General features: G+C 37.1%; 1 protein-coding gene across 2 annotated transcripts in view; it reads right to left on the reverse strand.

The window, feature by feature from the left end:
* The window catches only part of LOC131251595 (nucleobase-ascorbate transporter 12-like), a 69,709-nt gene extending 65,924 nt beyond the window's left edge, over positions 1–3,785 (reverse strand). The window contains exons 1-3 of one of the 2 annotated variants that reach the window (XM_058252410.1): positions 3,006–3,778; positions 2,816–2,913; positions 2,159–2,329 (exon numbers count right to left, since the gene is read on the reverse strand). In XM_058252410.1, coding sequence (XP_058108393.1) covers positions 2,159–2,329; positions 2,816–2,913; positions 3,006–3,495 — 759 coding nt within the window. In that variant the 5' untranslated portion in view covers positions 3,496–3,778. Of the gene's footprint in view, positions 1–2,158; positions 2,330–2,815; positions 2,914–3,005 lie in introns of both variants that reach the window. The other variant, XM_058252418.1, reaches the window with a different exon arrangement.
* Between the last annotated feature and the right edge of the window lie 10,757 nt (positions 3,786–14,542).

The following is a 14,542-nucleotide window of genomic DNA, read 5'->3' on the forward strand; positions in this document are numbered from 1 at the left end:
GCTGTAACAACTGCTACGGCCTGTATTGTAAAAGTAGCAGTGGTGGTTGTTACGGCCACCATTACCGTTATGGAATACCTTGCCAAAGAAGCTTTTATGAGCATGGTGTGCCATAAAGGCTGTTACAGAACTGTAAAGGCTGTTACGTAAAGGTAACAGCCGTAACGACCATAACAGCCATTATGGAAAATATATATATATATATATATATATATATATATATTAATAACCTGTAACCGCATTTAACGGCCCATTACACCCCCTATAAAGGTTGTAACGGTCCGGTAATGGTCTGGACAGATATAGGTTTTTTAAATATATATATTTTTCAACGTTACAGGGCAGATATAGGTTTTTTAGATTTTTTGTTAAATAAAAAAGAGACCGTAATGGTCATTACAGGGGCAGTAACATCCGTTATGACTTGTAGCGTAAAGGTAACAGTGGTGATCGTTATGGCAACCGTTACCATTACGGAATACCTTGTTTATAAGGGAGATGTAGCCTCCAAAAGATAAGTAGTTCTTTTACCACATTACAAGGCTCTATTCAAATTTTTCCACAACATGACACCACATATAGGTAGAATATGGCTTAGCCCCCAAAGTAACACACATATAATTCAAAGCATAGTATCTTGTGATGTGATACAAAGCCACAACCTGAGTATGTACGCTGAGAAACTGATCTCAAATGTTATTCCTGATATGTTGCATACTTGCATCTCTTGCTTGAGCTCTCCCTAATGTTTGTTTAAGTTCCCATAGTGAAATTAATGCAAGACATTTGTTGCTCTAAAATTATCAATTGAAAAGAATTTGTTGCTATAAATTAATTAGAATAAAGGAGAAAATTTGCTAGTTACAAGAAAAGGAAGAAAACTTCCATTAAGCTCTGGAAGCCTCAGGAAAGTATATCCTGAGAATGGACAACTACTAACAACGGGCCCTCCATAAGACAACATCAGCGAAAGTTTTGTGGAACTTCCCTACAAAACAAAGATGAGTTAACATTCCACTCCTGAATATTAATTCATCTCAGTTTTCTAAAGTAAGTTCCAGGAAACAACAGGGCTTTGCTTATGTGGCTACACAGAAGACCTATGATCAACGCCTATTGATTTTCCTTACATATTTTCCTGGGTGTTTCCAACTGACACGTTGCTGTAGCCACTTTGAGGTTGCCCAATCCCCTCACAACCCTTTAAATAGATATAGAATTCTTTTCCTAAGGAGCCAGCTCTAATGATTGGGGTCTAGGACTCCAGGGTCATTAGTCTAAAGAGAAGGATGGTCCGTCATCAGCCCCGCCATGTTATACTGTCCTTGTTTTTGCTTATAATAAATTATCATTGCCTACCAAAAAAAAATAGAGAACCATAAACCTTCAATATTGGTGCCAGAAACGGTATGGTGTGTGATACACAAACCCCTTTAACCCAATATACAAACATGAACATAGAGAAACATTAAAATATTAATATCACACTATGTTTCAATAGTGTATTCTAATCATCCATGTGTGGAAAAAAAATGAAAAAATAATAATAATAATAATGAAAATATAACACCAGTTATTTATATGTACAAAATAATAACAATAGATCAAAAAGTAAAAGTTATAAACTGAGCTATGTTCATGGTGTTGGGCATGCAAGCTTTTGTCGACAGCTGGCAGCATGGTAGAAACATAAAATTATCATGTCCTTGCACAGCGTTAAACAATGTAATATAAATCTCTAGCCACCGTCAGCTAGTGTTATCAAAACAAAAGATCAATTCCACAACATGTTCTAACTATAACATTTCACCCCACCTATTAGAAAGCACCTAAAAATGGCTATAACAATATTTTAAAAAAAAAAAAAAAAGTTGTGCTGCTAAGAAACCAAGACAAAGATGACTGGTTACTTCCTATTACAATATCAAGTAGCAAAGCAATGATGTTACAGCAACAATTTGGTACGGAACGACAATCCACAATATACTGTCAAAATTTGTTTCAGTCCCGAAATTGAAAATTAATTATCGCTCAAAGAAAAATTATTACACCGATGTCAAACCATATCGTATAAACACAACATGGTCGCATAATAAGAAATATGTTGAAAACAGGTCATGTAAATAAAAAAACACAAGATGGGCAGTGAGAAACCTACATTCCCATTCAATGTCAGAAACTGGGGGGAGTTGATTATTGCCAAGGCCGGAGCTAGATATACGAAAGAGGGGCCTTGTATCAATGGCAGCCTTGACCCAAAGAATGTGTGCAAAAGTGTCGTCACCCCTGACACGAAAAGCACAGTCGACACCACCATGGAAGTGTCTTCCTGCCACTCTTATCAATTAGTGCAAAGATCTCCACATTGCTACCTTGAACTTTTGAAATAATAGAAATCTAAAATATGCACCATGCAGTCATGCACAAGTGGCACAATGGCTTTGTGATCCAGACCATACATCTGGTGAGCTCCAACAAAGATGTTCGTGTTCCACAGACCAACAAGCAAATGACTCAACCATCTCAATTGTAACACCATTGGCAATGGCCCACATCCAACAGGGGAAAAAGTTCCTCCTATCAGATGGCTTGTACCGTGCAATTATTCCAAATTTCAAATTTCTTCAACCCATCAGCAGTAGGACCCACAAAACAGGCAGTCCTGATCGCCCCATCATTGCACCAAATGTCCACTTGTCATTGGGGCACATGATAAACAGCATTGTGCACAGTTGCCATGATAGAGAACTCCAAATTACCAATCACAAAATTCGTTGTAAATCAGATAAAGGAAAATACGTAAGACATCACTCACATGTGTGCCGCCCATCGCAGGAACTATAACGAGCGGAATGAGTATCAAAGAACCCATGATAGAAAGATAATGTTGGAATCCATACAATCCGATAGGAACTGAACAAAAAATGTCAGATTTATCAAATCAATAAAATCACAAAAGATCACATTTTCAAACGAATCAAAGTAATCTAAAGCAAGAAACATACCGAGGCCAGGTGTATCTCTGAGCTCGTACTTCATATGCGAGTGCCGGGCCACAAAACCTTCATCACCATATGATTGCGGCAACGCATCGACAACCTCCTCTTCCCGGGTATGCTTCACCGGTGGTGGCTCAGACCGAAGCTGTCCATTCACTCCAGCGCCTCCATCCGACTCCTTCTTCTTCTTAGTAGCTAGATCCCTATCCGCCGCAGTCGCCGGCATTTTGTCAGGCTCCTGCCCGCCATTCACTGCCCGTACTGCCCGGCCGGATTCCAGATCGGGCTGTGGTTCAGCTTCGCGTGGCTTCACGGGAGCGGCAGCAGCAACAATTTGACCGGAGTCGCTGGCATTCGTATCGCCGGAGAGCCTCGGCTTGAAGCCCGTCTTCTTCGCCCACGACGATGCCGGCATTGCTGACGTGGTCGGCTCGGTGGGGGGGACCGGCGGCCACGGCCCCGGGCGGGCGCGCTTCGGCGCGTCGGAGGTCGACATTCTATCCGCCGAGCTATAGGTGCATCGAGTAAGGGGAAATGCCACGTGTATCCGACCTCTATTGTAAGGGTTTTTGTGCCTTTCTTCTGAAGATTTCTAGGGTTTATAGAGAGAGGGGTTGAGTGTTGGGATTTCGGTGGAGAAACGCCAAAAGGAGACAACTAAGAAGGTGAAGAGTGCTGAGAGTGGAGCGTGTGGGGTAGACTAAAAAGAATGATCGTTTTTTTTCTTTTTATGTCTTTTTTTTTCTTCATCCATCTGTCATGTCCGAATGGCCGCCCATTTCATGGGCCCCAATCTGGCGAGCACGGGCCACAAAATGCACTTAGTCGAACAACCTAGCCGTCCGTATGGCTTGCTATACGAGAAGAGGAAGATTTTTCTGGATCAGCTACTGACAGGTTGAGCAGCCTCGCTACTGAAGTAACGTCACCAAGTTCTGTTGGCCCCACTATATGTTGTATCCACACCGTCCATCCATTTGGAGATATCATTTTAGGGCATGATCCAAGGAATGACGTGGATCCAAATCTATAATGGACCCTACCATAGAAAACAGTGGGAGACCGATGAAACCTTCTGGAGGCCACGTTATGTTTATTTGAAATCCAACCAGTACATAACTTAAAACAGACATGAAAGAAGAGAAAACACAAGGATTAGATTGATCCAAAACTTTTGTGGCCTTTCAAAGTTTTTAATGGTGGGCATCGCTTTCCCTGCTGTTTTCTATGGTGGGGTCCACTGGAGCCTTAGATTTGACTCATTTTTTGGGCTCTTATTCTAAATGATCTTTCCAAATGGATGGACAGCGTTGATGCAAAATATACATCATGATGGACCACATAACTTGGTGACGTCACTTCATAGTGAGTCTCGCTCCTCAACCTGTCAGTAGCTAATCGGCGTCCGATTTTTTACGCTGGCAGTGTGTCATGGACCATACTCGTCCGCAGATTGATCACAAAATAATAGACTGCGCCATAGATAGATGACAAGCCAAAATATGATACTGACGGGTTGATTGGCAGACATATAACGGACGGTTGAACGAAAAAGAGTAATGGTCCAGATTCACGAAATTAATTTTATTAATCAGAGGTCAGGATCTCCTAATGAATCTGATTCTGGAGACATACCCCACCTCCAATTAGGTTACATGTTGCCACGTGAACAGTTAGCTGTCCATGTGTATGAAGCAATAACTCTACTACACAGGCTGCCAGTTGTGCAGTTAGGGCTGTCATGGAAAGTGAGTGATGTTTGGGTCCTGGCAATCAGTCGTGGGGTCACTTCATGGAAAACCACCATCATACCTTGGGCTCTTTTCATGCACCGGTTGGCCACCAATCTTACAATCGGTGGTCCCGCCAACGAATTTTTCTGCATCATAACCATCCATGGTAAGGTCACTGATGGACCGTAGCCATGGTAAGCCAATTGATGGAATTTTTGCTGGTCATATGTTGACTACCAAATGCACGTTGGGCCCACTTGGGCAATTAAGTCAATGTGCTTTTTGGCTATTAGTGGGACTGCTTAATGGATAACCACTATCCTAACCGTCTAACAATTAGACTTTTCTCTTGTTAAATGTGGACCTTTAGTTTTTTTTCAAATTTCTCTCTAACGGTTAGAATGTCAAATCGAGTGGACCTTAGTTAAAGGGAATTAAATACATATATATGATCCTTTTCTTTTCCTAGAGGACGTACAATGGTGCATGGTATGCTTGGGAGTTTCAGTTTGTCCTCCAGGGGGCCCATGACCCATCGTTCAATGATCAAGAAAGCTGGTTTGATTGCATCACCTTGGTGGTCCATGATTCATGAACCTTCTCAATGGAACAACAGAGGAGATCCATCGCCTGCAAAAAAAAAGGCTTCAAAAGTAAATACGGCCTGCAACTCTGCTCATAAAAGAACATTACCAAATTTGGATGGCTAGGATTTTCCAGGTCTAGAGATTTTTTAGGTCGTGATTTATTAAAGGTGAGGTCTATCGTATAGGGATGCAGATTGGGTGGTGATGTGTTGGCCCTGTGGGGCCTACCTTGATGTTTGTGTTTCGTATTCATGCCAGCCATTAATTTCTTTTTCAGCTTATTTTAATGCATGACCCTGTAAAATGGAACATATCCAAAGCCCAAGTAGACCACACCATAGGAATTAGCGGAGCCATTGGCAATCATTATTAGAACTTTTCTAAAGTTGACTCTAATGTTTATTTGCTATCAACCTATTGATAAGGTCATATAAATCTAGATGAAGGTAAAATGCAAATATCAGCTTGATCCACATCTATTTTGCCCCCCAAAAAGTTTTTAATGGTGGAAGTTTAATCACCACTATATATGAATGGTGTGGTTCACTTAAGCTTCGATCTATATTAGTTTTTAAGTTTATGTTTTAAAATGAGCGAATATAAAGCAGGTATATCAATGAGGATAGGCCCCACATTACACATCATTGGTGGGGGTGGTGTTGGCCTAATCAGCGTCCATCAAGTAAATGGTTTAAACCATTGACTATGAGTCCCCCTGCACTGCGAATACACGAGAAAACTGAAAAAGCCAAGCTATATGTCGTAGAGAGGGGGGTGAATAGGATTATACCAAAATAAATCTTTAACAGTGGAATTTAAATGAATAAAGGAAATATAGCACTTTAAACAAATCACAATACGGAAATGTAAAGCAACCTCAAAATTCTAGTCTTAAGAGGTTGATACAAATGTTGTTCTAAGGACAACCTTGCACAATAAAAACCAAGGGTTTATGGCAAGACAACCTTACTAGAACGGTTTAAGTATCAATATCTCAAACTGAAGAAAAATACAAAGTAGATAACAAGAATGGAAGACTAAACTATTACAACATTCCCCACAATGCTTAAAATAAAAATATTACAACATTCACACCCACACATACATCCCACAAACTTGAATAATAAAATATATAAAAAATAATTTACACATCCACAAAACACAAAAAGTTATAGTGGTTCGCCTGTGTGTTCACCAACAGTTAAACAACAGCCACACAACTTGCTACTCCACTCCTAATATCCTCACATAGGGGATATTAGCGTTCACTATGAAAATAGGTTTCTCAGGTTCACCTAAAACCCTCACAATTGTGTCTTTCAAATGGGCTTACACAATTCAAAAACTCCACACTCTGAGTTTTTTGGCTCTCCTCAAATAACCAACACAATAAGATTTTTGTGGTTTAATCTCAAAAGACACCAAAATCATATAAGATTACACAAATGTAAAATACTTGGATTTCTCCTTTTGTAGCAGCCCGGAAGAACCAAATCGGAATAGAAGTTCGAATAGAAAAGTTCAATGTCCAATACTCACTTTGAAATGGTTCTAAGTTCTAATTGATTTTAAATTAAATCAAGTTAGGCTAGCTCTATTTGATTTTGATTCCAAGAAGTAGAATATCTCAATTCCTCTTTCAAATCAGATTAGAATGCAGAAACAAAATCAAATATAAAAAGCTAACAAAAGAGAATTTTATATATGCACAATGTAGCTTAAAAAGAACACAAACTTATCTCTCATAGTAATGCCTTGATTTAACTTTGATTGGATATAAAACTCTGAAATTCGTGTTCTATTTATAGTTGTAGAAATCGCATCTACGACTGGTCTTGTGGATACTACGACTGGTTGTAGGACTAACAGCATTTTGAAATTATGAGCGCGATCGGAAAAAACCATTCCACGACTGGTCGTAGCCTGTCCATGACCGGTCGTGAACCCTCCACGACTGGTCGTGACCTACCTACGACTGGTCGTGAGGAACCAGAATTCGTTGCTGTAGTTTGAATCGTAGCTGCTAGATTGGTCGTGAACGAGTCGGCACTGTTCACACGACCGGTCAAGTAGACGCCAGGACTGGTCGTACCTCAACCAAAAAATTTCAAAAATTTGCAACAACTTAGGACTGGTCTTGGAATTTCTTGGACTAGTCGAACAAAGTCCAGGACTAGTCTTAGAACAAACCAAACACTTATAAAATGATTCAATTGACTTATGTATACTAAATGACCTACCCTAAGGTCAATCTAAGGTCATTCATACCTTAAATGTGAAGTATGGACATTGAGTTTTCATTTCTTCAGATGATGATTGACCTTTGAAGATTATGAAACTTGAGATCTCTATACTTGATATAGCTTGAATATAAGATCTTCTAAAGCTTGGATTTGAATTATACTTCATCTTGTATTTTAGTTTTGAGTTGTACTTAAGTCTTGAACAAGAACTTGTCTTTTGATGTAGCTCTTGTAGCTCTTGAAATACTCTGGACCTTGAAGCTTATAGGAGTGGACAATGTACCTGACCTTGCATGTCTTGAAGTAAAGCTTCATTCTCAACTTAAAGCATTATGATGCAGTGCTTTGAACATATAAATATTCTCATGCTACATAGACACAGAAAGTGTTTTTGACACCACAATTTTGACAAACACAAAGGAGCAATCAGCCCTAGCACTTACAATCTCCCTCTTTGTCAAATTTGTGACAAAACATACTTCACAATAATATGACCAATATGCACACAAGAATCATGCATCAGTTATAAAAGAAAACCAGTACAGTCTGGTTAAAGAATCATGCACCAGTTATCATTAACTAGCACATATCATACCTTCTTATTTACTCCCCCTAAGTAGCACATATATAACCATAAAAATAGTGCTATTATCCATATCCATAAGCAATCAATCCAAAACTTGAAATATTTCTCCCCCTTTTTGTCACAATATGACAAAAGAATAAAATAAGAAATGGAAATGGATAATAAATAAGAGAGTAATAAAGGAATTAACTAGGCAAGATATAAGAGATAAATAAGCAAATTCAAAGTTCACATATCATTTACCAGCAAAAATCAAAGTCAACCAAAGCCAATCTCACAAATTGAAAGAAAACAAAGTTGTATAAGAGTTATTACAGACCATTGGATAAAAACACCTAATCATATCCTGAAGAAGGAGCAGGTATGGTAGGATCAAATTGATGAAGGTCTTTGTTTAAGCGCCTAAGATACTTGTGCATATATTTAAATTGTAAATCATGGGCAACATTCATGTTCTCTACCTTCTCAAGTGCATGTAGACGAGCATCAAAATCAGATGGCTCATAGTCAAGATCATTTGTAGAGTCTGATTCAAGTTCATCGAAAATGTCATCCATATTTATATCATCAGGAGGAAGATCGCCACCTTCTTCTACACTCCCTGCTTCACCTCCACCACTACCCACATCCATTTGGCCAGGAGCCAATTCCAATTTCATCTTGTTAATATTAGAATTGTTAAAAATCAAGTGATGAATAGGAGCCTCTCCAACAAGCATAGCAACTAGCATGTGAGTAGCTAACACAGTCATAAGATGTGTAAATGGAATATCACTGTGTCCTGGATGGAGACGAAACTGAATGATAAAATGATAGATCAAATATGGAAGACAAACTTAAGTACTAAAGACAATGGAATGCAAAACCCGAACCATAAAGGAAGTCAGTTCTGTTTTGTTACCAGAACGTGAATACATATTTGAAATAAACATTTTGTGGAGAACCTTGTATCTGGGTAACAAGTACTTTGAGGGGAGCGCATTCCCCTTATGAGTCCATTGCACATCCATATTGTATAGTGCTCTAGTGAGCATGCGTTTTTCTGATTCTGAGGGTTTCTCAACTAGAGTATGAATAGAAATATCCTCGTCATTAACAGGTATGTCCATTAGAGCCGAAATCAGATGATGGTCTATATCAAATGGACCTTCTCTAGTAGCTATTTTAAATGTTAAATTTTCAGTCGAAAAATAAAAAATGCAAGCAAACATAGCATGTGCAATAGATTTGTATGCTGGCCCACCCCAATGTAGGATGTTAGCCCAGCATACAACTTGAAGGAGTGGAAGGAGACCAAAAGGAGCAATGTGTTCAAGATCAATAGGTCGTTCAATAACGACATTGCACAATCACAAATCTCACACAAATGGGTCGATCTAAATGAGGAAGCACCACGGGAAGTTTTCTTTTTCCCTCTAGCATCTATTTGCAATTAAGAGTACAAAGAATCAAGACATCACAAAGGATATAGAGTGGGGTTTAGCTATAATAGATTTTTCAAAAGAAAATCCTAGAACCTCAATGAAACACAAAATAAATTACTCCAAAAGTAAAAATGAATTAATATTGACTAGAATCCACAAGAAAAATACAAATGATTCACTAACCTTGAAGATCTAGGAAGGAGGGTACGACCGGTCGGGCGTCGGCTTGTTGGAGAGAAAAGATGAAATGAAGAAGAAAGAGTTTTTTTCAAAATTTAAAAGGTCCAACGCGCTACACTGCTGGTCGTGGGTCGTCCTTGACCGGTTGTGCCACGACTGGTCGAGTATGTCCTCGACCGGTCGTGCCACGACTGATCGAGTACGTCCTCGACTGGTCGTGTACCAACTAAAATATACATTTTTCACATAATTCTGAATTTTAAAATAAATAAATTAATAATTATATATGCTATAATACAGAAATGCATGATTAATCAATTTAAATTGAACATTCTAAGGTCAAATTTTAATTTATTAAACCTGCTTTTATTGAGTGGTTTAGTGAAAATGTCAGCAAGTTGATTCTCAGTCGGAATGTAATCCAAAGAGATAGTCTTTTCTTCTACTAATTCACGAATGTAGTGATATCTAATGTCAATGTGCTTGGTTCGTGAATGTTGGATTGAATTTTTACATATATTTATCGCATCGAAATTATCACAATATAAAACCATTGAATCCTGTGCAATTCCGTAATTGCTTAATATTTTATTCATTCATACAAGCTGAGTACATGCATTTCCATCTGCGATGTATTCAGCCTTAGCAGTTGAGAGCGATACAGAGCTTTGCTTCTTGCTAAACTAAGAAACTAAACAATTTCTAATATAAAAACAACCACCACTGGTTGATTTCCTATCATCGATATTTCCAGCGCAATCAATATCATTGTATCCTGCCAACTGAACACTATTATCATATAGATACCAAAGACCCAAATTAGTTGAACTTGCAATATATCGCATAATCCGCTTAACAATAGTTAGATGAGATTCTTCAGGGTCAGATTAATATCTAACGCAAATACCAACACTAAAAGCAATATTAGGTCTACTTGTAGTTAGATAAAGTAAACTACCAATCATACTGCGATATAATTTAGGATCCATATTTTTACCTGTAGAGTCCTTTGAGAGTCTTAAAGTTGTACTCATAGGAGTATTAAAAATTTTCTCATTCTCAAATCCGAACTTTTTAATTAAGTTCAGAGCATATTTGGTTTGAGAAATAAAAATGCTATCAGGTTGTTGTTTTACTTGCAACCCTAAGAAATAATTCAATTCCCCAACCATGCTTATTTCAAACTTAGATTTCATTAAATCTGCAAACTCAACAGTCATGTTAGTACAGGTAGATCCATAAATAATATCATCAACATAGATATGCACCATTAAGATATCATTGTTATGTTTCTTTAGTAAAAACTTAGTCAATTTTTCATACCATGCCCTGGGAGCTTGTTTCAAGCTGTAGAAAGCCTTTTTAAGGTGATAGACATGATCAGTATTCTTAGGATCTTCAAAACCCGTTGGTTGTTCAACATAAACTTCTTCATGCAGATCGCCATTTAAGAAGACACTCTTTATATCCATTTGATAAATTTTAAATTTTCTAAAGTAAGCAATGGATATGAATAATCTGATAGATTCAAGACGAGCTATTGGGGCAAAGGTTTCATCATAATCGATGCCTTCAATTTGAGTGTACTCTTGTACAACCAGTCTAGCCTTGTTTCGAATTATATTACCAAGTTCATCAGACTTATTTTTAAAAATCCACTTAGTTCTGATAATATATTTATCTTTAGGTATAGGAATAAGATACCAAACATCATTTCTCACAAATTGGTTAAGCTCTTCTTGCATCGCTACTATCCAGTTTTCGTCAGTAAGAGCTTCTTTTACGTTAGTTGGTTCTATCTTAGATGTAAAGCACACATAATTATATGTCTTCTAGTTGTCTACGAGTGCGCACACCAGTGAGAGGGTTTCAAGGAATTTGAGTGGTTGGATGATCTTTAACAGTCCTCAGTTCTGAATTGTTTTAACTTGATGAAGTATCTGGTTTGTCAAATAAAAGAACTTCATCATTATCTGAACTTGGGGCAAGTGTATTCAAGTGATTGTCAATGACCATATTGATGGACTCTTAAATCACACCAGTCCTTTTGTTCAGTACTCGATATGTTCAACTGTTTAAAGAATATCTTAAAAAGATACCTTCACACTTTTAATGTCGAACTTACCCAGATTTTCATGGTCACGTAAAATATAGTACTTGCTGCCAAAAACTCAAAAGTATTTGACAGTAGGCTTCTTATCGAACCATATTTCATAAGCCGTTTAATTATTAGATTTACTTGTATAAACTCGGTTGATTATATAGTGGGCAGTATTTACAGCTTCAGCTTAAAGACTTTTAGATAGCTTCATACTATTCAACATTATATTAGCCATTTCTTAAAGCACTCTATTTTTTCTTTTAATAATTCTATTATGTTATGATGTTTTCGGTGCAGAGAATTCATGTGATATTTCCTGATCGCTACATAATTTTTCAAAACTACTATTCTCGAATTCTGATCCATGATCACTATGGATCTTACAGACTTGAGAACCTTTTTCCGTTTGGAGTCATTTGAAAACTCTTTTCACTTCACCAAGGGTTTCTGATTTATCCCTTAAGAAGGCTACCTAGGTGAATCTAGTATAGTCATCCACGATTACCAGTATATATTTTTTGCCACCTCAACTCTCCGTTCTGGTTGGTCCTATAAGATCCATATGGAGAAGCTCGAGCGGTTTTGATGTGGCATTAGAGTTCACCTTTTTGTGAGTACTCCTAGTTTGTTTACCAATCTGGCATTCGCCACATATTTTGTCTATTTTCTATAATTTAAGTAGACCTCTTATCAGTTCTCTTTGGCTTAATATATATAAATTACAGTAGTGTACATGTCCAAGGCATTTATGCCATAACTCAGTTTCATCGGTATAGACCATGTAACACGATTAATTAGATGAGCTAGTCTTACTTACGATGTAGCAGTTTTTAGAAGTTTTACGACCGGTTAATATTACTGAACTATTTTTGTTTGAAATTTCACACCCTAGGTTAGAAAATTTAACACTATGATTTTTATCGCATATTTAAGAAATGTTTAATAAGTTATGTTTTAAACCATCTACATATAAAACATTCTCAAATAAGGAGAGGTTGGAAAGTTGAACCGTACCTTGGCCAATAATCTTGTAGTTGCTACCATCACCAAATGTGACTGAACCATCAGTCATATCTTTAAGTTCGGTGAATAGACCTTTATCACCAGTCATATGCCTTGAGCATCCACTGTTTAAGTACCACTTTGAATGACTTGTAGCTTTGAAAGCCGTGTGGGCAACCAAGCAAGTAACCTTAGGAATCCACTTCATAACTGCTTTGGGTTTAGGAGTATAGTTGGTCTTCTTATGTTTGTAATTATTGTAAGAATGACCCACTGAGTTAGATTTTAAGAGTTCCTTAAGTAAATCAATTATTTTCTCAGTTAAAGGGTTTCGGTTCTGATTATTATACTTGACATGATTACTTTTAGGTTTAAATTATTAAAATGTTTTGGTATTTAGAAAACATTGGATTAGAACTTTTCTCTTTTGAGTGTGAGGACTCTCCTTTTACAAACTTAAGAAGAGTATTCTTCTGTTTAGGAGGAATATATCTATCGTAGCCCAAATCGGATTGGTCGCCACATTTTCTTGATCTAGATAAAAGTTTTTCTAACTTTGGATCACCTTGGGCATACCTTCATGTGTCCTTTAAACTCAAAAGTGAAGAGACTTTAAGTTTAAGTTTTTCATTTTCAGATTTAAGATTTTCAATAAGGAAAGTTTTGAATTCTAAATCGCATTTGCATTTTTCAAAACAATCTGAAATATGGGATTTTTCTAAAATAAGAGAATTAAAATTTTCTTTAAGCTTTGAAAACTTTTCTTTTTGAAGTTTTAATTTAACAACAATTTTACAACTTTCCTTGTATAGGGCATGGTAAGCATCTTGAAGATCTTTTTCATTTTCATGATCACTATTCAGATTTTCTTCACTAGTTAGGTCGTCGTTATTTGAAAAAGTGAAATTGGCTAGAGTCATAAGGGCTTTGACTTCATTACCCGACTCGATTTCAGAATCTTCTGATTCAGAAGAGGTTTCAGAAACGGAAAATTCATCCCAAGTACCCAACATACTCTTCTTTTTGGGTTTGTCCTTTTTAGGACACTTGTTTGCCAAATGCCCATATTCTTGGCAATTGTAACATTGACTGTCTTTTAATAATTTCCAAGTTTTAGATTTGGATCTTTTCTTATCATTTGCTTTTTGAAAATCAACCTCTTTTTATTTTTAAAAATTTTGTAAAACTTTTTCGCTAGAAGGGCCATATCATCTTCTGAGTTTTCTAAATCAGAATTACTATTATTTTCTTAAAAAATATTTTTAGAAGATTTAAGGGCAATAGATTTACATTTAGGAACTTAAAAATTTAACTCATAGGTTTGTAAAGAGCCAACTAGTTCTTCTACCCTCATATTGTCCGTATCACGAAGTTCCTGAATCATGGTCACCTTTGAGTTGAACCGTTTAGGTAATGAGTGTAGTATCTTTGCACACACTTTACTTTCTTGGATTTTATCGCCAAAACCCCATATAGAGTTCACAATGTCATTCAATCTTGTGCAGAAGTACATGAATATTTCATTTTCTTCCATATGTATTTCCTCAAATTTGGTTGTGAGGATTTGGACTTTAGATTTCTTGACAATTGATGTTCCATCGTGTGTCATTTCTAAAATATCCTAAGCTTGCTTTGCAGTATCACAGGATATAATTCTTTTGAATTCATCCGGTGATAGTGCGCAAGT

Source organism: Magnolia sinica, chromosome 1 (assembly GCF_029962835.1).
Source record: "Magnolia sinica isolate HGM2019 chromosome 1, MsV1, whole genome shotgun sequence".
Lineage (NCBI taxonomy): Eukaryota > Viridiplantae > Streptophyta > Magnoliopsida > Magnoliales > Magnoliaceae > Magnolia > Magnolia sinica.